Here is a 24,048-nt window from a genome sequence, read left to right as displayed (position 1 = left end):
GTTGTTAGGTCACTGTTAACAGAGTTTACCTGCAGCCAAAAGCATTCCTAAATGATACTAGTTTCACTACACCTTAACATTTATATTATAATTTTTCACTATTACAAAATAAATTGCCAATGATGATCTTCATGTATACACATTTTTAAGGCAATTTTTTGTTTACTTCTCTGGGATAGACTACGACAAATAGAATTACTAGGTCAAAGTATAACTGTTTCCTTATAGATACTAACCAGTTGACAATACAAACAACAATGTATGACAGTAAAGTTTAAAACATCTTTCCTAGCATTGAGTGTTATCATTGATTTTAAAAATTCATAGACAGGGACTTCCCTGGTGGCGCAGTGGTTAGGAATCTGCCTGCCAGTGCAGGGGACATGGGTTTGAGCCCTGGTGCAGGAAGATCCCACACGCTGTGGAGCAACTAGGCCCATGCAGCACGACTACTGAGCCTGCGCTCTAGAGCCTGCGAGCCACAACTACTGAAGGCCACACGCCTAGAGCTCGTGCCCTGCAACAAGAGAAGCCACCACAATGAGAAGCCCACACATCGCAACTAGAGAAAGCCTGTGCACAGCAACGAAGACCCAACGCAGCAAGGAAGGAAGGAAGGAAGGAAGGAAGGAAGATTCATAGACAGAAAAGGGTACCTCATTGCTTTAATGTATATTTCTTTGATGAGAATTATTAATATGGACCATTTTGCCATATGTTGACCATTGTCCTATAACAAACCCATCCAAACTCATAAAGAGATCAGTTTGATAAGCTATATCTTGTTTCCTTTTTAAAAATATTCTTCCTTATTAAAAATACTGTAAAATGGAAAAAAATTTCAAACTTTATATAAAGATATACAGGAACAACCAACAGATCACTCCTTTACCCCCATTCCATTACCTAGAGATAACCAATGTGAACAGTTTGCTGAAGTCCCTTCTGAACTTTCTTGTATGCAGAAGTAGAAAGATAAGCAAAAATAACATCTGTTTTGGTTACATAATTACTAAAAATAAGTATAAGGACTTATACACATATGAAAATATATAAAATTAATAAATTGAACTTTTATTGAGCTCTTCCTATGTTATATTGCTCTGAATAAGTGTTTTATAACTCATTTCATTGTCACACAAACAAAAACAAAATAGTTAATAACTATGTACAAACCCATCATATTTAAAACATAAGTGTGTACACTAACAGATCTGAAGAAAACATAGATGCTAGAGTTAAGTTTTTATTAAGACATTTTGCCTTATATGTAAATAATATACAAAGGCAATAAGGATATAATGAAAAGAGCTTGTAAGGAAGGAGGGTAAGACTGAAATATAAGTTTATATGTTACTGATTTCACTGTTAAGGTGGGCATTCCATGTAGGTGGTAGGTAACACAAGGCTGGAGTTTCCAGACTAGAAATATATTTGGTAATCTTGGTTTTCATATACACACAAAACTATAACATTTCCCAAAACAATTAAAGTAGCTACAAGAGTGTGTGTGTATATATATTCCTTTTATTAATTTTAAAAATTAAGATCCAGAAAAGATGCCTTTTTAAAATTAAATCCATTACATAAAACAATGCCTGTTATTTTAAGTGATGTTCCTAATATAAATACAAATCCAATGACTTCATCTTAGCCTACTTTACAAGTATTAGATTTATTTAGCTTTAATAAGTTAAACTATCATTCTGTTTCCTGTTAAAACTGTAACACTAATCTGAAAAATTACCAAAAATAAATTATAGGAAAAAAGAAAACTAATCCTACTTGTGACTACAGATAGAAGATGATCTCAATAAAGAGACAGACATTCCATGCTCTTACAAAGGATATAAACAAGCAAATTAGAGAAGAGGAAACCCAAAAGGCTAACAAATTTAGGAAGAGATGCTTAATCTCAGTGATAACCAGAAAAATACAAATTAATATAAATAGGAGATATAACTTCACATTTATCAGAGTAGCAAGAATTAGAACTCTAGATAATGCCAAGTGTCAACAGCAAAGTGCGATCATGCACTGCTAGTGGAAACATAGACAAGGGCAATCAGTCTGGAAACCAATCAGCAAATTACTTAAATTAAGTCTACATATACCCAACAAACCAGTAATTCCATTACTCATTAATATGTCACAGAAATTCTCAAACAGTTAAAAGTAATGGCTTTCATGTCCATAAAATATCACAGATGAATCTTTTTAAAAAGTAAGAGAAAATTATACAATTTGATTTTTGTAAATTAAAAAATACATGCACAGGAAAAACAATAATATTTTACAAAGATACATAAAAACAATGGAAGGAGAATATGAGAGGAATGGAGATAAAAATGGATAAGTAAATTAAAGAAGAGAGGGACTGGGTGCAGACCAATAATAATGTGCAATGAACTGAAAAGTATGAGAACTCAACCCTCTGCACCTGAGTTCAAAGCAAGATTACCAAAAATAATGACTTTAAGAATACATAGGCAAAAATCCTAAATCCTCAATAAAATATAAACAAATCAAATACATCAGTATATCAAAAGAAAAAATACTCCACAACCAGGCTTATGCCATTAGTAAGGTAAGTGAGAAAAAATAACATATTATCTTAGGAGATGCAAAAAATCAATTAACAGGGCTTCCCTGGTGGCGCAGTGGTTGAGAGTCCACCTGCCGATGCAGGGGACGTGGGTTTGTGCCCCGGTCTGGGAAATTCCCACATGCCACGGAGCGTCTGGGCCCGTGACCCATGGCTGCTGAGCCTGCGCGTCCGGAGCCTGTGCTCCGCAACGGGAGAGGCCACAACAGTGAGAGGCCCGCGAACCGCAAAAAAAAAAAAGAAAAAAATCAATTAACAGAATTTATTATCTATTTCTGTTAACAACTCCTAGAAAACTAAGAAGAAACTTCCTTAACATGCTAGATAGTAATTTTATTTTTTATAAATTTATTTATTTATTTTTGGCTGCATTGGGTCTTTGTTGCTGCACGCGGGCTTTCTCTAATTGCAGTGAGCGGGGACCACTCTTTGCTGCCGTGCGCGGGCTTCTCATTGCAGTGACTCCTCTTGTTGCCGAGCACAGGCTCTAGGCATGCGGGCTTCAGTAGTTGTGGCACATGGGCTCAGTAGTTGTGGCTCGCAGGCTCTAGAACACAGGTTCAGTAGCTGTGGCGCACAGGCTTAGCTGCTCTGTGGCATGTGGGATCTTCCCAGACCAGGGCTTGAACCCCCGTCCCCCGCATTGTCAGGCGGATTCTCAACCACTGCGCCACCAGGGAAGCCCTAGATAGTAATTTTTAGAAACCACTAACAAATACCACACTTAACAGTTACACAGTTTCCATTTAATTTTTTTTTTAAGCTTTTTTTTTTAAAGGAACAAAAGGAGACTCTCCAGCACCACTATCATAATATAAAGTTCTGGGATTGAGAACCAGTACTGGAAAAGGAGGAATAAATATTGGAAATAGTTACACTTGGCTTTTGTAGCTAAAATAACCAAACATTAGAAAGAATAAGGTATTTCTGCAAGGTAACTAGATGACTTTGCACACACAAGCACAGCTTTCCCACATATTGAAAATAACCAGTTAGAAATGTAATGGAAAAAGAATCCTACTCACAAAAGTAATAAAACCTATAAATTCTTAAGTTTATTCCTAGGTATTTTAAGTACAGGATATCTCTGCTTAAGGAAAGAGAGAAATCTTAGTTGGAAAAAGTTAAAATGTAAAGATGCAATTATTGCCAAGGCAAATGCGAGTTCAATAAAAAACCCAACTGTGTGTGTTTACATGTGTATATACATGAAATTCTGGAGGGACACACATTAGATTGTTAGTAGAATTTATGTCTAAACAGATTTGTGACAAGGACTGGGGAGGAAGGAGTACTATCTACTTTTTATCTTTCTATATATTTCTTATGTTTTGAATATACAGCTATTCTCATTTTATTTATTTATTTATTTATTATTTTTGCAGTACGCGGGCCTTTCACTGTTGTGGCCTCTCCCGTTGCGGAGCACAGGCTCCGAACGCACAGGCTCAGCGGCCATGGCTCACAGGCCCAGCCGCTCCGCGGCATGTGGGATCTTTCCGGACCGGGGCACGAACCCGTGTCCCCTGCATCGGCAGGCGGACACTCAACCACTTAGCCACCAGGGAAGACCCATTTATTTATTTTTTAAATTTTATTTAGTTATTTATTTTATTTTTGGCTGCGTTGGGTCTTCGTTGCTGTGCGCGGGCTTTCTCTAGTTGTGGCAAGTGGGGGCTACTCTTCATTGAAGTGTGCAGGCTTCTCACCGTGGTGGCTTCTCTTGTTGCGGAGCACGGGCTCTAGGTGCGTGGGCTTCAGTAGTCGTGGCTCACAGGCTCTAGAGCGCAGGCTCAGTAGTTGTGGCTCACAGGCTTAGATGCTCTGCGGCATGTGGGATCTTCCCCGGCCAGGGCTCGAACCCGTGTCCCTTGCATTGGCAGGCGGATTCTTAACCACTGCACCACCAGCCAGGGAAGTCCCTAGCTCTTCTTATTTTAAATAAATCATTTCTTCTGACAAAGATTCTCTCCTTGACAAAACTTTAGTCAGGCTCCTCTAAGTTCTCTCTTCTATTAGACCCAATCTTTGGATTTCCATGGCCATCGTTACGTTGCCCAATTTTATCAAGAATCTTACTAAATCGGGGCTTCCCTGATGGCGCAGTGGTTGAGAGTCTGCCTGCCAATGCAGCGGACACGGGTTCGAGCCCTGGTCTGGGAAGATCCCACATGCCACGGAGCAACTAGGCCGGTGAGCCACAACTACCGAGCCTGCGCGTCTGGAGCCCGTGCTCCGCAACAAGAGAGGCCGTGACAGTGAGAGGCCTGTGCACCACGATGAACAGTGGCCCCCACTCGCCGCAACTAGAGAAAGCCCTCGCACAGAAACGAAGACCCAACACAGCCATAAATAAATGAATAAATAAAATTAAAAAAAAAACACAAAAGAATCTTACTAAATCAGTTTAGCAAGAACCCATCACCTTCAATATCTGACCAACCTCATTATCAATCAAATTCCTCATCCCCACCATCCCCTGGGTGATATCTGATCACCTTGGCCTGCCTTCAGCAAGAATCCTGTAAGGTCAATTTAGTTAGAAACCCCCCTGATCCCTGATGTTCTTCTTAGTAATTTCCATCCACCTACCGCCCCACCCTGCCTGGCAACACACATGCACACACACACCCTCCTCATTGGCCACATATCCCACCTTTCCTTGTACTCGGGATTGAGCCCAGTTCCATATTAAGGTCTCTTTCCCTCTACTTCAATGGTTCCTGATTAAAATCTGCTTTTACCATTTTAACCACTGTCCAGCTCTGGTTTTCTTTAAAACTGCTAAATATAAAATTTAGACAGTTTCTAAAAATAAAATCTAAATTTAACTCTGAATTCTAAATAAGGACTCATATTGTTTCTTTTTTGTAGAAAAATTAGTGGTTTCTAGTCAGTGTTTCATGCTCTAAATCTCTTCTCTATTTCACGTTATAGCAAGTTTACAAAAACACTGCTTAAAAAAAATCAATATAAGTAGATTCCTTAACTAGGGAAGTCAAGTTTTGTTAAAACAAGCTTTTATTAACAACTACCTGACTTTCAATTATCATAATACGTTAATTTTCTGATTTTAAAAAAACTAATATAAGGGACTTCCCTGGTGATCCAGTGGTTAAGACTCCGTGCTTCCACTGCAGGGGGCACGGGTTCAATCCCTGGTCAGGGAAATAAGATCCCACATGCTGCATGGCGTGGCCAAAAAACAAACAAACAACAAAAAAACTAATATAAAAAATTAGGTTAAAATGTCAAGAGTTACAATCTTTACTCAGTCTGAAAAGCAAACAAAAGAGAACACAAAGTAGGGAAAATAGGGAAGACTCATAGACATATATAAAAAATATTTGATATAAATTAACTCATTTAAGCTTTGAAGTATATTGAATCTAAAAGATCAATAAATTCCTGCTTTCACTTTTCAAAAAAGTCAGTGAACATAACTTAATTTTTCCTGATAACTCAGGGCCATACTACATACATCAATTATTGAACTGTATCGTACAAAACTTCAGTGTTCTCTGATGTGATGTGAAATTCCTACTCCTGGTTCTCTCACTAATCTGTGTAACTTACTAAAGTTATTTAACTGCTCTGAGCCTCAGTTCCATCAACCATAAAATGAAAGAGTTTAACTTTTTTTTTTTTTCCCCCAGTACGCGGGCCTCTCACTGTTGTGGCCTCTCCCACTGCGGAGCACAGGCTCGGGACGCGCAGGCTCAGCGGCCATGGCTCAGGGGCCCAGCCGCTCCGCAGCATGTGGGATCTTCCCAGACGAACCCGTGTCCCCTGCATCGGCAGGCAGACTCCCAACCACTGCGCCACCAGGGAAGCCCGAGTTTAACATTCTTTACTTCTATGAAACCAAAGATGACATGTGTGAAAAACAGAACTGAATAAGTACTGATCCCAAGATGATGAATATTCTTTTTAAAAAAGATTTCTATTTGCTTGCATTCTACTTATTTGCATCCTTTTCATGGGAGACTAATGGTATACAATTGAGTTAATGTTTTCCAAGGCAGTATTGCTTTGGCTAATTTTTTAAAAATTTATTATTGAATCCAAGACAACAGCCACCTTCCAAAAGATATCCTCATCCTACAGAATAATCATCGTCTTCTCTAAAGTTATCTGTATTTTGGTCAGCAGTAAGGCAGCAGGGGAAGGAAAGGAGGCTCTGCATTATTAGTCCAGGAGCTCCTTCCTGCAAGTTTGAACTCAATTCTAACATCGTCATTATTAACAGGTACTGTGATAGGTGCTAGAAAAAAAAAATTTTTTTTTAATTGGGCACAGATGAAGTTGCTAAAGCTCCAAGAGGAAAGGTACTGTCTCTGCTATTTACTGCTATATCCCCAAGCTCCAGAAGTCACTTGCATGTTGCAGATACCCAATAAATATCTGTTAAATTAAGTGAACAGATTCTTAAAAAGGAAACAGTATAAGGTAACACAGCCTAAGTGCCAAATGACACAGCAAGTACAGTTGACCCTTGAACAACAGGGGGTTAGGGGCATCTCCCCTCCGTGTAGTCGAAAATCCTTGTATAGCTTATAGTTGGCCCTCCATACTGGCAGTTCCTGTATATCCATGGTTCCTCAGCAGCGGATTCAGCCAACCTCGGATGGTGTAGTACTGTAGTATTTATTATTGAAAAAAATCTGTGTATAAGTGGACCTACACAGTTCAAAGTCGTGTTGTTCAAGGATCAACTGTACTAAAAAAGGAACAACCACTAAAAACTAAGGGTATCTAAAAACTCTTCATGTTGGAAATGGGACTTAAGCTAAATCTGAAAGAGTAATACAAACTATGAGGTGGTGGAAGGACATTCCAGAATGCAAACCCTTTTGAGCAATGGTTTAAAGAAAAAAAAGAAAAAAGAAAAAGTAGACATGGCTTATGCACAAAGCAAGATTACATTATTTTGGTTTGGAAAGACCAAATAGGTAGGAAATATAAACAGCCGAATTATGGAGAGATTTGAAATCTTCTACAGGAAAAAATGAAAAATAAAAAAAGAATGTCTTGAACAAATCAATATTTTTAGAAGCTTGAGAGGCAATATTGTGCAGAATGCCTTGGCCAAAGGAGAGACCAGAGGTAAAAAATCAGGAAGGTCCCTTGCTGCAGTCACCCAGATATGCGGTGATGAGGGTCTCAACCGGGGTAACAACAGTATTAGGAATTAAATAATTTAAAATGGATTTAGGGACTTCCCTGGCAGTCCAATGGTTTAGATTCCAGGCTTCCACTGCAAGGGGCACGGGTTCGATCACTGGTCAGGGAACTAAGATCCTGCGTGCTGCGTGGCGCAAACACAAAATAAATAAATAAAATTGAAAATTAATTAGTTAATTAATTAAATGGATTTAAAACTACACAGAGTTTATAAAATCAGATGTGCGGTTGGGATAGTGAAGACAAGAGAGTACAATGTTCAGTGAAAGCTGAATCTAGATTTTTAGACAAGGTAAACGAGAGGCTGGGTATGGGGAGGAAGGTCAAGTTGGTTTGGGAGAAGGATTTTAGAAAGTACGATTGAGTTTCAAGTGATAAATCACCCAGGTGAAGATTTTAGCAAGAAATTAGACATGTAGAATTGTAACTGTGGAAAGTACCAGGACTAACTAAAGATATAATTTTATGAGGCATCTAAATAAAAGCAATCAACTGGAGTGAGAGGACTTAAAGTGTAACTACTGACGGGAATTCCCTGGCGATCCAGTGGTTAGGACACCACACTTTTACTGCCGAGGGTGTGAGTTCAATCCCTGGTCAGGGAACTAAGATCCCACAAGCCATGTGGCATGAAAAATAATAATAATAAAATAAAATTATTTTTTTAAAAAGTGTAACTACTGGAAAAAAGAGTAAAATCTGGTGAACAATTATCTGACTGGAGGACGGGAAGCAAGATCATAAGAGACTGAGAAATGAATAACCCAAAAAAGAGAAAGAGAACAAAGAAGCTGAGAGAAAGATGAGATTAGTATAAAACTGAAGGGAGTAAACGTGGCCTGTACAGAGATATGAAAGAGAATAAGGGATAGGGTGACCGAACTAATGGATAAGAGCTAAGAAGGGGGTTCCTTTTGTTGTTACTACCGGTTGGTTGGTTTTTAAACAGGAAAAACTAAAATGGCATTAGCAAAGTGGATATTACCATAGGTAGGATGGACTCAGGTCTACCTGAAGTTAAGTATCACTGCTTGATTATAAGCTCCGTGTGAACTGGAACCATATCTGCCTGTTTTCCATGGTGTCTCCAAAGTGTAGGAGGAATGCCAGGTATTCAATAAGTGCTTAGAGTTCCAACCAAAAACCTTGCAAGCAAAAGCATAATTTTTTTTTTTAATCCACAACAAATTTTCTATGAGCTTTTGGCAACTTTGGTATTTTCATATTTTAGTCTTTTTGTGCTCATTCTCACTTAGTTGGCTAGCTACATGGATCTGAAAGACTAAACTTTAATTTCTGATGAAAAGATGCAGGCTTAGTGATAAGGAAATCAGAACTTTTCATTCTGAATTCTGGATAACGGAAGCATTTCTATTTTATTATTTAAAGAAGCAGAGTTCAAAAACGTTTGAAATCACAACATATTGGTAATGCAACTACAAAAAGAAAAGTAGAATACAAAGTAATGATGACTAGATATTTTATTTAAAATTAGATTTATCTTCACAGAAGAACTATTCCATTTGTTATCTACTTAGAAGGAAAAAGAACTGTGCATAAAATTTTAAGGTATGGGCTGTAGAAAAGAAGAAAAAATTGTCACATTATCCTGATGATTGTAAAGACTTATTAGGACATGATGCCAAAGACACTTCCTGGCAGTCAGTGTTTAACACACAAAGGGAAAAGAAAACAAACCTACAGGCAAAACTACCAAAACCCAAGCACCATTTGCTGCAGCTAACATCAGGCTGCAATTATGAAGCCAGCAGCATCCCTGAAAATGAGCTCTGTCAGAATTACGTGGCAGGGCTCAGGCAATGCTCTAAACAGCAGAATTCAGACACAACTCGCTCTAAAAGGCTCCTTCCAGTGGAAGTCATAGCTAGCAGCAAGAGACAGATACACTGTTCCTCTGTATACCAACATAAAGATGCAGAACCAGTGGATATGGAGGGCTTACAGTACTATACCACTTTATATGAGGGACTTGAGCACCTGTGGATTTTGGTATCCATGGGGGTGGGGTCCTGGAACCAACACTTTGCAGACACCAAGGGACAACCATTGTACATTACAATGACAAACACTGTAAATATCAAAGAAGTGTAGGACACAAGACTTGCCCTTAAGGACACAATTTAGCTGGGAGACAAGGTATACATACAGAGACACATATTTAATACATATTCATGTAACAATGTAACCTAATACATGATTCATTCAAGAACCATATATTAAGCAACTGCTATAAGCAAGTTATTCGGCTGAACCTTAGGGAAATAAGAACACCCTTAAGGTGACTCACAATCTAGTGAGGAAACAAATATGCAAAGTATGAGATAGGTGGTATAATCAAGATACAGTAGAAGTTCTCACCACGAATCCTCTCTTAACCAACCCTATGGATTAACCAGTATTCTCTAGCCCCTTTGTAAAACACTGCCCAAAGCCCAAGGTATATTAAACATTCAAAGCTAGAGTATAGTATTCTCTGTAGTTTACTCATACACACTGGTTGACCAAGAGTCAACTAGATTTCCTCCCAAACCTGTTTACGGCAGCTGCACTTGTTACTTTGATTAGATAATTCAATTAAATATTAAATAAACCAGCAAAATATGGGTATGAAGACAAAGACTGTTGAATGATTCAGAAAGAAAGACAGTAAAGGAGACACCCTAAAAAATATTGCTGTCAAATTAGATGTGGGGGAAACAACTGTAAAAGACTGGAGAAAGGTCATTAAAAATCTACGGTTTTACACTCACTGTGCTTTACTCAAGGAAAACCAAAACCAGAAATCATTAACAATACATTATAATTGTAGCTTATTCAAGAATGACAACACGGGCTTCCCTGGTGGCGCAGTGGTTGAGAGTCCGCCTGCCGATGCAGGGGACACGGGTTTGTGCCCCGGTCCGGGAAGATCCCACATGCCGCAGAGCGGCTAGGCCCGTGAGCCATGGCCGCTGAGCCTGCGCATCCGGAGCCTGTGCTCTGCAGCGGGAGAGGCCACAACAGTGAGAGGCCCGTGTACCGCAAAAAAAAAAAAAAAAAAAAATGACAACACAGAACTCCGATCAGCATTCTAAAAAACAACAGTGAAGGGTCAGTGGGCCTGGTCTTACGCTGGCAAATGACCGTACGTTTATATATTTTTAACTTAAATTATTTCAAGTGTCATTTTAACCATCTTTTCGGGTTTACTGACCAAACAGTCTGGACGGCATTGGATAACAAAGCTTCTTTCTTATATATACAAAACTGTTAGGGGAGCATGAAGCTTCACTGTGTCTGGAGATCAGAGAGGTTTCCCAAAGAAAGTAAAATGAATGTTGGAAGATGATTAGAAATTCACCAGACAAGGGAGAGGAAAATATCCAGGCCTGTACGTTGACTCAGAAGCATGAGAGAACAAGAAAAATGTCAAAATATTTCCTTCTACTTACTATGCCCAGGCCCATCACTCAAACTTTTCTCATGGCAAATTATTTAACCTCTCTTCTCATCTATGAATTAGGGAATAATTATGAATACCTTTAATTATGATTTTTTTAATTATGATTAAAAAAGATTATAGGGACTTTCCTGGTGGCGCAGTGGTTAAGAATCCGCCTGCCAATGCAGGGGACACGGGTTCGACCCCTGATCCAGGAAGATCCCACATGCTGTGGAGCAACTAAGTCTGTGCACCACAACTACTGAGCCTGCGCTCTAGAGCCCGTAAGCCACAACTGCTGAGCCCACGTGCCACAACTACTGAGCCTGCACGCCACAACTACTGAAGTCCACGTGTCTAGAGCCCGTGCTCCACAACGAGAGAAGCCACCGCAGTGAGAAGCCCGGGCACCACAAAGAAGAGTAGCCCCCGCTCACCTCACCTAGAGAAAGCCCGTGCACCGCAACAAAGACCCAGTGCAGTCATAAATTAATTAATTAATTAGTTTAAAAAAAAAGATTATACATGTAAAGTGTTTAGCACCGTACCTGGGACATGGCAAGTGCTGAGTAAATAAAACTATTATTATTTTTGGAGGGTAAAGAAGAAACAAAAGAGAGAAAACAACAGATAGAGTATGGGTTCTATTAGTGTGACCAGGGCACCATCTTCCCTGACTGACTGCTTTTTCAAGTTCAGTAAGTATGCTGACCCAGATCCCCAGGCTCCTCCTATTCCCTCCTTTTAGCTTGATAGGAATCCACATTCCTCAGGAGCAGGTTTTAGTTGTGCCTATCATTTAGGCTCCTTAGCTCACTGCTTAACTTTCTCATTTAGGAGGTATAAACAAAAAAACTGAGAACAAGTCCCAGACTGGGCTGTAATTTTCCATCAGGTGAAACTGGTATCACCCTTGTGGAATTTGACATCCTGTTTATTTCTCCTAACTAGATATGCTGGTACTGGATCCAATTTCTGTCACATGTAAATAAGTGCTAATAAAACCTGTGTGTACGGTGATGAAACACTCCCCCCCGCCCCCGGGCCCCGCCCTTTCCTTGGATCCCTGTAGTGCAGTTATGCCGAGAACCTATTCACCACACCCAAAATACCTATTCCACCCAACCTTACTCAATATTTCCCAGAGCTCACCTGAATTCCAGGGCTTCTGCTCCCTTATTTTTCTCCCTATCTTATCTCCAGAACAAAATACCTACTCATTTTCCTTTGGCCATACTGCTTCTAACTAACTGTATGACAAATTTTCCTTCTTATGTAACAGTATTTTCTAATATCCCATCATCTTGTTCAGATAGGGTATTTTTATAACAAAAGTTAAACAGCATTAAAGTCTGCCAAAGAAGGTGAATTTTATTTCCTCAAATACCTTACTGCATAAGAGCAAATACATGATTGACACATTACTCTGTTCAAATATAGCGTATGTAAAGTAGGTGAGCTAGAATAACCTAATAACTAAAGCACTACACAAAATTTGATATATGATCAATAAACACAAACTATATTAATAAATATATACAGAACTTAATTAGGCTATTCTCAGAGCAAGCTGCAAAAGTCCCAAATTTGCAGACATTTTTTAAAAAGAAATAAACATTTTATTTCAATATTCACTACATAAAAATAAAAGTATTAAAAGAAACTAGAGTGATACATTATTAAACACATTGCAGGAACATAAGTTGTTGAAGACTCTTCCTAAGCCCCTTACAATATAATTGTTTCATTAAATTATTTTACCTGAAGAAAAGCTTGAAATAAATAAGAATTTTCTTTAAATTATGACAGCGATTTAAAGCATACCTAAATAGTTAAGCCATGAACTAGTTTAAGTGATCCATTCAGCATAGTAGCTGTTTACATTCTTTTCACCCTATTAGTAGTGATTTCAGGTAAATATTATAATTCTCTTGTCTACTTCAGATCAGAAGCAGTCATTCAGGGTGAGGGATCAATAAAAGGAGACAATGTGGTATGGAGAACAATGGCCTGGCCTGAGTACTGGGACTCCTGAGTTCTAACCTAAATCTACACCAACTCACAGAGTGATCTAAGACAATTCACTTCCTCTCTCTGGCTCTAAATGATAAAACAAGGGATGAGACTGCTTAAGTTCTAAGGTCCCTCAGGAGGTAAAAATATGATTAGTGTCTATCCCTGTCAGCCTTAAAATTCTACAGTAGTAAGTGCTAAAACGAAGACTATAGAAAATACATCCATTAGGAATTAAGAACAGGTGAATGTGTGCAGTGCAGTTTCTGCCTCCTGTCTGCCTATGTTCCCCTCAACCCCTCTGCTCCTTTCCCTGTCTATTCTTTTCTTCTACCCCCTTTTCAACTTCTCTTTCTTGCCTCAGGTTTCTCTCCCAAACTACAATTTTCCTCTATTATGTCTCCAGGCTGCAATGCCTACAAGTTATTACCACCTACTACTGCCATCTCTGGGCTGCTCCCTGCTTTCACTACTGTCAATTTATTGTCCTTAAATCACTACTAACAGGGCAAAGAGAATGTAAGCAGCTACTATGCCAAATGGATCGCTGAAACTAGTTCATGGCTTCTAAAACATGATTTAAATAAATAATACAATCAAATGCATTCTGTCCCTAGAAATTTCAACCAAGAAGAGCAAACCATTTATTGGACACCTATTATGGGTCATGTACTGTGCATATTTTATCTTTTAAAAACCTTACAACTACTCTGCTTGGTGGGTATGTTATCTACAATTTACAAACAAAAGTGAGGTCCAGGGAATTCCCTGGTGGTCCAGCGGTTAGGACTCCGCGCTTTCACTGCCGAGGGCGTAGGTTCAATCCCTGGTCAGGAACTAAGATCCCGCAAGCCGCGTGGCCAAAAAATAAATAAATAAAAATTTTAAAAGTAAAATAAAATAAATAAAAATGAGGTCCAAAAAAATTATAAATCAGAAGTAATGGAGCTGTCTGACTAGAAGGTCCACACTTTCCACTGTCAAATTATGATGGTCAATAAATTGTTTTATCAAAATGGTGACCAAAGCAAGAAACTCCAAAGATCCCAAGGGCAATTTTATTTCTAATGGCCCAGAATTAAAACTTTCATAAATCAAAAAGTATAAAAAAAAAAAGTGTAGCGGACATCAAGTACATAGTAGGCTGACAAAGGGAAACCAGTCCCAATTATTTGGACTTTCAAACATCTTTCAAAGGCTGATTAGTAAAAGGGTTTGTTTTAAATTCTGCCTAAATTACCAAGATTTTGGAGAAAAGTTGTAAGTATCCTACCAGTAAAAAGAAAAGTAATTTAGATAGTAAATAATATTTAGGGCTATAGGCACATCTCGATAAAGAAATGCTATCAATGATATTTCTCCCCAAATAATTATTGGGGCCATTTTTATTTGTCAGTTTTTGAAAGTAATATAAGAGAATTTAGTTTCTAGTAACGATGCCGTGAAACAACTCTCCTACTGAAAAGAGCTAAAAGTTCTAGATAAACTATTTCTACAATCATCTTAAAAAGCAAAGCTGGGGCTTCCCTGGTGGCGCAGTGGTTGGGAGTCCGCCTGCCGATGCAGGGGACACGGGTTCATGCCCTGGTCTGGGAAGATCCCACATGCCGCAGAGCGGCTGGGCCCGTGAGCCATGGCCCCTGAGCCTGCGTGTCCGGAGCCTGTGCTCCGCAACGGGAGAGGCCACAACAGTGAGAGGCCCACGTACCACAAAAAAGGAAAAAGAAAAAAAAAAAAGCAAAGCCGATAAGAAAGTAAGGAATTATTTGGCCAAAACTGAAGGGAAAATGGGAACCCATGAGGTAAGGGAACAAAAGCCACTTTTGCCCTTTGGTGATGACCAATCAGAACAAATCCGAGCTTCAGTTTTGACAGCTTTGCAGGACCCAAAAGGCAAAATGCAAAGACCAGAACCATCCAGAGTATAGAGTCTAATAGGAGATATACATTTAGCTAAGGCCCTAAAGGGCCTATACCCTCAAGGCAAAGGTGAAGCAGAAGTATATTGGCCCACATAAGTATTTACAACCAAAATAGGCGTCAACTATTTGGGTGCTCCAAAACTTCAAGCAACGGATTTGCTTTAAAGTGGGTCAGTCTAGGTAATGCCTCTAGAAACCCACCAGAAACAAAGGCAAACTTTCTGAAGAAGAAACCTTTATTTGAGGCCTGATTTAGTCCTATACTTTTGCAAGGACAGTGAGCAGCACACAGGTATCTATGCATACAAAGAAACAAGTCATCATGAGCAGGAGCCAGCAAAAACAGCAGACCACAGAAAGGGACCTCCAAGACCTCACACATAGGAAGAAGAGAGACTCCAACTTCAAAATAACTGGGGACTTCCCTGGTGGCACAGTGGCTAAGAATCCGCCTGCCAATGCAGGGGACACGGGTTCCAGCCCTGGTCCTGGAAGATCCCACATTCCGCGGAGCAACTAAGCCCATGAGCCACAACTACTGAGCCTGTGAGCCACAACTCTAGAGCCCGCGAGCCACAACTACTGAGCCCACCTGCCACAACTACTGAAGCCCGTGTGCCTAGAGCCCATGCTCTGTGACAAGAGAAGCCACCGCAATGAGAAGCCCATGCACCACAACAAAGAGTAGGCCCTCGCTCGCTGCAACTAGAGAAAGCCTGCTTGCAGCAACGAAGACCCAATGCAGCCAAAGATAAATAAATTAATTAATTAAAAACAAAGAAAAAACTATACTTACTAGGTTTAAAGAATAAAAGACGACCCTGAAAATATCTTCAGGGAATAGGAAGCTGCTAAGAAAAAATGCAGCAGATTTATAAATGGAACCAAAACTGAAGTTCAACAATAACCAAAATCACAAACTCACTGGATGACCTTAAAACACTAGATTCAACTGTAGAGAAAATTAACGGACTGGATGATAAATCAGAATAAATTATCTGGAATAAAGCACGTAGTGATAAAAAAAATGGGAAATATAGAGCAGATAAAGAAGGCCTAAGATACATGCAATCAGAGACCCAAAAGGAAAAGAAAAGAGAATAAGATAGAGGAGAAATCTAAAGAGATAATGACCAAGAATTCTGCAGAACTAATGAGATGTCAATCTAGAGATTCAAGCCTAACAAAGTCCCAAATAAAATAAAAGGAAATCTATACCTTGACACATCATAATGACACTACAGAACACCAAAGTCAAGAGGAAATCTTAAATGTAGCTAATAAAATAAGCTAGAGAACAGTATATAGAACACAGTAAAATCTCCATGTTTGTTGTTTTAAAATAAAAAGGGAAATGATAAGTCACATTAGTGTGACTCTGATTAACTGAGAAGGTTGTAAGGATCAAGGAAGATAATGTATTTGAGAAGTTTTTTAAAAACCATAAAGGTATCTGGAGATTTAAGTGACAGGGCTTGTATGAAACCTATTTCATTTGTGGTCATTTAACCCTTCTCTGGGCTTCACTTTACCTCTAAAAGAAAGTTGTAGGTGATTACTTCCAAAGTTTATTCCAGCTCAAAGATTACTATATCATTATATCTCTCATTCAGCAGGAGGTGATTCAAGCTATAATATTCTACTGCCTAAAAATGCTAGGTACCATCAGAAAGAATAATAGAAAAATAACAGAAATTATATCCCAAATTATATAAAAAGTCATCCATATCTGGAAAACAAACAGAAGTGTTGAAATCACTAACATACATAATAACAGAAAAGGACACTAAAGCAATGGTTCTCAATCCTTGCTGTATATTAGAGCCACCAGGAAACGCAAAAGAATACTAATGCCATGGACCCCCTAATTCTTATCTGATTTAAATGATCTGGGGTACAGGCGAGGAAATGAATTTTTTTTAAAGCTTCTCAGATTATTCTAAGATTGCAGCTAAAGTTGAAAAACACTGAACTAAAGTGACAAATAGTAGGTTATATTTTAAAAGAGTAGAACCTCTATAATCTTTCCAAAATATATTTAAAGATTATAAATTGTCAAGAATATGAATAGAATGAAAAACGAACCTGTTTACAAAATTATACCATACCACAATGGGGTTCACCTGTTCCAAGTTAAAAGGAAGTGGTTTAAAAAGGCCAAATAATACCAAAGATTAGTTTTATAGAGTGGTTGGTAAATGTATATAATTTGTTATCCAAAAAGTCATGCAAGGTTAAGACAAACATATTCAGAGAAATTTATATGTTCCAAACAACAGACACATAGTGGATTATAAAGAAAAGCAAGAACATTTCAAGTATACAGTCAATGTCTTGAGGCTGACCGACAGACAGATGAGGCAAGAGGGTGCCGAATGGCCGGGTCGGGGCGTCCGTCCCTGCCCAGCCCAGCCCTGTGAGTGAACCCCGCCTGTTACGTGCTCTGGAGGGAGCTCACATCCAGCCTAGGCGCCCAGCTCACGTGACAGACAGGTCACACTGCTGGCCACCCCCTCTCTCTCGGCAAGTCCCCTTGGGGGAGAGAAAGATGGGCTGTGACCACCCACCAGGCCAGGAGCATGGTGGTCGGCTGCCCCGGGGAGTCTGCTCCTCCAAGGAACCTTGCCTCTGCTCCCCTGGGCCCAGGGCGGCCCACCTCGGGCCTGCCTTTCCTGGCCTGAGGGTCCCCGTGGCCTCTCCTGGGCTCCTGACAATGAGTCCCACCCTGGATCCCACCTGACGGTGCCTCAGGAGGGGACAGGATACCGCAGGGTGGCCCCCACTTCCTCCTGGCCTTCCCTCACTGTGTCCCCCCTCACAGTGGCCCTGATGCTACCTCTCTGGGCGCTCTGAGGGCAGCGGGGAGAGAGACTGATTGCTATGGAATGGCAATAATTCACTCCTCCGTAAATGTCCCTGAGTGCCATGATCAGACCCAGAGTATTAGACTGCATGATCCCAGGATGACACTTACATGCTCTAGCCTTAGAAGATTTATGACTGAAGATTCTGCTTTTCTCTGGGGACAAGGAGACAAATTGGAGCACAAATTTAACATCATGCACTTGATACCATTTATTTATTCGGCCCTTACTTTGTGTTATGTACCAGACTTCTGCTAGATATTTTAAAATATCTCATTTAATTCTCACAAGGTAGTTTATCAGCCTCACCTTACAAATGAGGACACTAAGGTCCTGAGAGGTCAGAATTACGGTAAACATATATTTTTAGCATGAAATAAAATAGTAAGTTTTAAAGCAAAGATTTAAATCCAGGTCTATGCCATGTTGCCTTTCACTGTAATTGTAAATAATAGTTATAATAATAACAAAACATAAACTGTCATTTTAAGTGCTTATTTTGTCCATTTAAATGCTCAGTAGGGCTTCCCTGGTGGCGCAGTGGTTAAGAATCCGCCTGCCGATGCAGGAGACACGGGTTCGAGCACTGGTCCCGGAAGATCCCACATGCCGCGGAACAACTAAGCCCGTGCGCCACAACTACTGAAGCCCGCGTGCCTAGAGCCCGTGCTCCACAAAAAGAGAAGCCACCGCAATGAGAAGCCTGCACACTACAACGAAGAGTAGCCCCTGCTCATCGCAACCAGAGAAAAGCCCGCGTGCAGCAACGAAGACCCAAAAGCAGCCAAAAATAAAAAAAATTTTTAAATAAATAAATGCTCGGTAAACCTTCACAATAGTCCTATGAAGCTGCTCAGTCAAAATAATTGAGGGCTTCCCTGGTGGCGCAGTGGTTGAGAGTCCGCCTGCCGATGCCAGGGACACGGGTTCGTGCCCTGGTCCGGGAAGATCCCACATTCCGCGGAGCGGCTGGGCCCGTGAGCCATGGCCGCTGAGCCTGTGCGTCCGGAGCCTGTGCTCTGCGTTGGGAGAGGCCACAGCAGTGAGAAGCCCGCGTACCGCAAAAAATAATAATAATAATTGAGTCATAATTGACTCCCCTTTTTCTCAAATCTCACAACCTATCGTTCGGCATATCTTGCTAGTTCTACCTCCAAAAATGTATACAGGATCCATTATATTTTAAGTATGTATCACATGTGAATATTATTCACTTATCGCACCACCATTACCCTAGTTCACCTCTGGCTTGGATTATTAAAATAGCCTCCTAACTAGACTTTGATTTATCTCCCCTTTCTCCCCTCCAAGTCTATTCTGGATCCTTGCAAAGGGTTGTATTTAAAGATGGTGTCACTCTTTTGCTCAAAACATTTCAACAGTTGCCCATCTTGCTGAGGTAAAAATAAAGTCCTTACAATGAGCAAGACCCAGTATCTCTGACATCATTTCTTCCATTCTCCTCCTCTACTCCAGCCACACTTGCCTAAACACTCTGCAAACATTCCGAGCATGTTTCCCCTTCCCCCTACTCTTCCCTCTGCCTAGAACACTCTTTCCTCAGATGTCACCTTTTCAGGTCTTTGTTTAAATAACACCTTATCAATAGTAAAGCCTTTCTTCCCCACTCCACCCTCTCAAGCGCTCCATATCCTCCTTACCCTACCTTATCACGGCACTTATTACCACCCAACGTTTGATGAATGTATTCATTTATTGCTGCCAGTCTTCCCCCACGATTTAAGCTTCATGCAGGTAGGATCTGTTTTAATCGTTATCGTTTCTCCAGTGCCTTAGAACAGGACTTGGTATGAAGTAGGTACTTGAAAACATTTGTTGAATGAAAATATGAACCAATAATGCCAAAACCCAGACTCATAAACATTCCAGCACAGCCTCCATACCATATGCCCTAATACTCAATCATATCACCTTTTTTCATGCAATTCAGCATTTACAGGTAGACAGCAGAGCCTCCCCTACCACACACAAACTTCTAAATCTAGGAACAATACCTTCTATTTTTTACTTACATGCTTCTTTCCCAGAAGTCAGTAATTTTCAAATACTGAGCCTTAGGTTCTCATTACTTCATAAATTCTTTCTTCCTGCTAATCTCCCCATTCACTATTAGCCCTCCTCTCTTATGCTAGCCTAAGAAAATTTAAACCCCCCAAATGATAAACTCTGATTCTACTGCATTTTGTTTGTTCTATCACTCCTATTAGACTGTTTCTTTGAAATCATCTAGCACAATGTCTCATACACAGAAAATTCTCTCAAATGTTATGATTTGTATTCTATCTCCAATTCCTTACACAAATATAAAGCTCAATAATAAGCGTAACCAATCTTTTCCCATGAATTACCTATTCTCATATGAATGGTGGTGGTGAGGCAGGAGGGGGATTGCCAAAAGTAAAAAGAGAATTTCATATTAACCTAGATGGGCAAGGGGGCAAAAAATGTCCAATTTTTTGGCACAATGTGGCCAGTTCCTTACTCCCAAGATCTGAAGGAAGGAGGAAGTGGTGCCGGCAGGTCAGGGAGATGAGAGCTTGGACTGCCTTTCACAACTCTGCCCTGGCAACTTGAAAGAGCAGGACTGGCAGGTTCCTGAAGGGACAAATTAGACCTAATCTTAAAGGTATTTTTGTTGACTCTAGTGTTAATGACTTAAGCAGAGATTTAAAAATAAAAGGAGGATACCAACTGATCCAAATTTCATTCATTCAATTCTTATTTCCTACTGTTTTTCTAGAAAAATTCCAATGGGAAAAGAAAAAAAAAGGACATGGTCAAATTTAATGATGTTGACGTAAAGAAATGATTTTTAAAATATATTTTCAATTATGCTAATAAAAGGGTCAAAGAGCACAGATTCCTGTGAACTCTCTCCTTCCAAAATACATACTTGTTCTGTTTAAAAACTATGGCACATTTTCTAAGTTTCTCCATGGATGCTTAATTTAACAGGAGCACAAACCAAAAGATACTGTAAAAATGTAGTACCCTTAATATGATGAGCACCAATGGGAAACCTACCAGATGTTTAAGATTTGCGATAAATAACCCGGTAAGTAGTATGTGTATATGTGTATACATTGGGGGAAGGCGTAGAGGGGGCATAACTAAAGAGTAACTACAGTTACAGGTAAATTGAAAAGTTAAATATGGGGGTTGGGGGGAAAGGAGTTGAGATAGGTTGGAAATTCTCAAATTTCCCAGGTAATGAGGTAAGAATTGTTGTTTGTTTTTGAACAAAGTAGTGTGATTTATCTTACATTCCCTAAACTGGATAAGAAATTAAAATTTAAGCAGCTGCATACAAAAATCATTATCCACAACTGTGCAACATTAAAGTTAAAGCCTGCCTTTAATACTTCCGTTAAGTCTGAAATCCACAAGCTCACTTATGGAATGCATTGCTAGTTCATTATGAGAAAAATTACAAATTTTTCCCTGACCACTCCATCTAAAACAGCTGCCCCTATCACACTCTACACTTGTACCCTGATTTATTTTTCCCATAGCAGCTGCACTGTGGATCAGTATATTTATATAGTTGCATTTGCTGACTGTTTGCCATCCGACTAAAACATAAGCTCTATGAGGGCAGAGGCTTTGTCAGTTTTGTTAATCCCAAGGCCTAGAGGCACAGTATAAGCACTCAATAAATATGCTGAATAAATGATGGAAGTGAAGTTCAAAGAGGTTAAAGGATTTCCTCAAGGTCACAGAGCTGGCAGCAACCACAGCTTGTATTATAACGCTTTCTGCTTGCTCCTTCCACGACCACTTCCACTCCACCAAAGCAGCCCGTTCCAGCACATGATTCTATTTCTCCTTTTCTTTTTTTTAAGTGCCAAAGAAAATACATGCTACCCAAAACGGTGACACCGTGGGTAGCATTTTAACTTCAAGTGTTTCACCAACCATAACTACACTCAGATTTCATAAGCATACAGGATTAGCCAGTAAAACAGAAAGGCACAGCCACTCAGAGTTCTTTAAGTTCTTGGTGAAATTGGTGTATGCCTTGGAAGTGCCTTGAAAGTTTTAAGAACAACCACTGAAACCTACTTACCAATTCAGAAGGGCCTGCAAAATATCAGCCTCACTTTCATTCTTCTAAGAGCCCACGATAGCTTCCTCCCTGGATATACTGGGCTGGCCAAAAAGCTCGTTCGGTTTTCAGTAAAAATAAGAGACACATTTTTCTTTTTCACTAAGAACTTTATTGAACAACGCATTCATTAACTGAACGAACCTTCCAGCCAACCCAATACTTTACCTTGCAGATTATGAAAGGAAATGTAATCAACTTTAAAGCCCCTTTTAGTTCCTTTTAAATTACAAGTTAATCTCACAAAACCTTGAACAGAAAATTAACCCTTAGGAAGCTTCAGATTCTGAGAACTGAAAACCATCCCTGAACCATCATCTGACTGTGAAAATCCACGAAATTCATTCAAAATCCACGAATCTAAAACAGCTAAAAGAAACGCGGGAGGGGGTGAGAGAGAAGGAAGAGAAGAAACATTTACATATATAAAAAGGGAGCCGACATTCCTAGTAACACTTTGGCCCAAGAGCAGCATCTTGCCTAAAGTCAAGGCCCCACGGACACAACTTCTGGTCTTCTTTGATCACCTTCCTTACAGACAGGCGCCAACTGTCAACACCTTTTACAGGGACCGTCTCTAGACCTAGGATGGGACTCACTAGGACAGGACATGATTTGCTCATCTCGCAAAACTACTGTCAGCCCAATTAGTAAACTGAAAGGGAAGACCTAAGATGTGGAATGGCAAGAGCGCTGAAATGAGCCTGAGAGTTAAGAGTGGGAAGGAGCAGATGAAAAGGTGCGGGGAGGGTAAACAACGCATCACGGGCGGGAGTGGGAACCTGGGTCGAGGAAGTGGGGTCGGCGAAAGGCAAAGGTGAAGGGAGGAAGGGGACAAGGTTCTGGGTGGGATGGGCGGGAGCAAATGGGGAGGGGACGAGCGAGGGCTGAGCGGGGGAGGGGGAAGGGTCCGGGGCGGGGCGGAAGGGAGCGAAGAGGCGGGATGAAAAGGGCCAGGCCGGGAGGGTCTTTACCTGCAGCTCCGCCCGCTCCACTTCCCACTGGGCTCTCTCGACCTCGAAGCGGGCCCACTCGTGCTGCAGGAAGTGCAGGATCCCCGGGAGACTGTACTGGGCTCGGGCCGCCCCCGCCGCAGCCGCCCCGTCGCCGGCCGCGGCAGCCTCCGCCAGAGGCCCGAGACCCTTGGCACCGCCGGCGCCCGGGTGGTTGTTGCTGAAGAAGACGCCGGGACCCGCTTGCTCGTCCATGGCGGCCGCGGGAACCGGGGGAGCTGCCCAGGCGCCCAGCAGCGGAGGCAACTGCAGCGGCCAGCAGCGCCTCCTCCTCCCTCCGCCGCTCCCCGCCCACACCCCAGTCAGCAGGGAGCAGCCGCCTGGGCGCGGGGGCCGACCGAGCCCGGGACGGGCCGGGAAATGGGTCAACTGCGGCGCGCGGGCTTCCCGGGGCTTGCTGGGAAATGTAGTCGCGGGGCGTGGCGCCGGCGAGCGCGGCCCGGGCGGCCTGTGGGGTTGCGATCGGCTGGGGCGGGGCCGCGGCCCTGCCCCAGCCCCAGTCCCGCCCATGCCCGCGGCGGAGGGGGCCGCCCCCCGGCGGGGAGCGCGGGTTTCCTCACTCTAGGGGCAGGGCGCTGGCGGGTGGTGCTGCAGTCTCCCTCGCACGCGGAAGTTCTCGGGCGGCGCTCGCTGTTGCACACACACACACACGGAAGTTATCGCGCTGCAATGCCAGCCCGAGCTGCACATCTTTTAGGGCTTCCTGGTAGTTCTGCTAAGAAACAAGCTCAAAGCGAGCTTCGCCAGTTCGGCGGCTGGACCGGGGTTCTCCAGCCAGCACATTCAGACCTCTCCCTTCTGCTCCGACTTGGGTGATTCTCTGACCCTAGACACTCCTGAGTTCTGTACATTTCCGTATCGCTGTCGCTCCTGCCTTTC

The 24,048-nt window shown here is 41.2% G+C and overlaps 1 protein-coding gene across 3 annotated transcripts in view; it reads right to left on the bottom strand.

Annotated features, from left to right (window-relative positions):
- Window positions 1-23,602, bottom strand: part of STRN (striatin) — a 109,940-nt gene extending 86,338 nt beyond the window's left edge. For 2 of the 3 annotated variants that reach the window (XM_033419287.2, XM_033419288.2), the window contains exon 1: window positions 23,131-23,602. In XM_033419287.2, coding sequence (XP_033275178.1) covers window positions 23,131-23,364 — 234 coding nt within the window. In that variant the 5' untranslated portion in view covers window positions 23,365-23,602. The remainder of the gene's footprint in view (window positions 1-23,130) is intronic. The other variant, XM_004265055.4, reaches the window with a different exon arrangement.
- Window positions 23,603-24,048: the final 446 nt, after the last annotated feature.

Source organism: Orcinus orca, chromosome 13 (genome assembly GCF_937001465.1).
Source record: "Orcinus orca chromosome 13, mOrcOrc1.1, whole genome shotgun sequence".
Classification (NCBI taxonomy): Eukaryota; Metazoa; Chordata; class Mammalia; order Artiodactyla; family Delphinidae; genus Orcinus; species Orcinus orca.
Note: the sequence above shows the minus strand (reverse complement) of the source record. Positions and strands in the feature narration are given on the sequence as shown.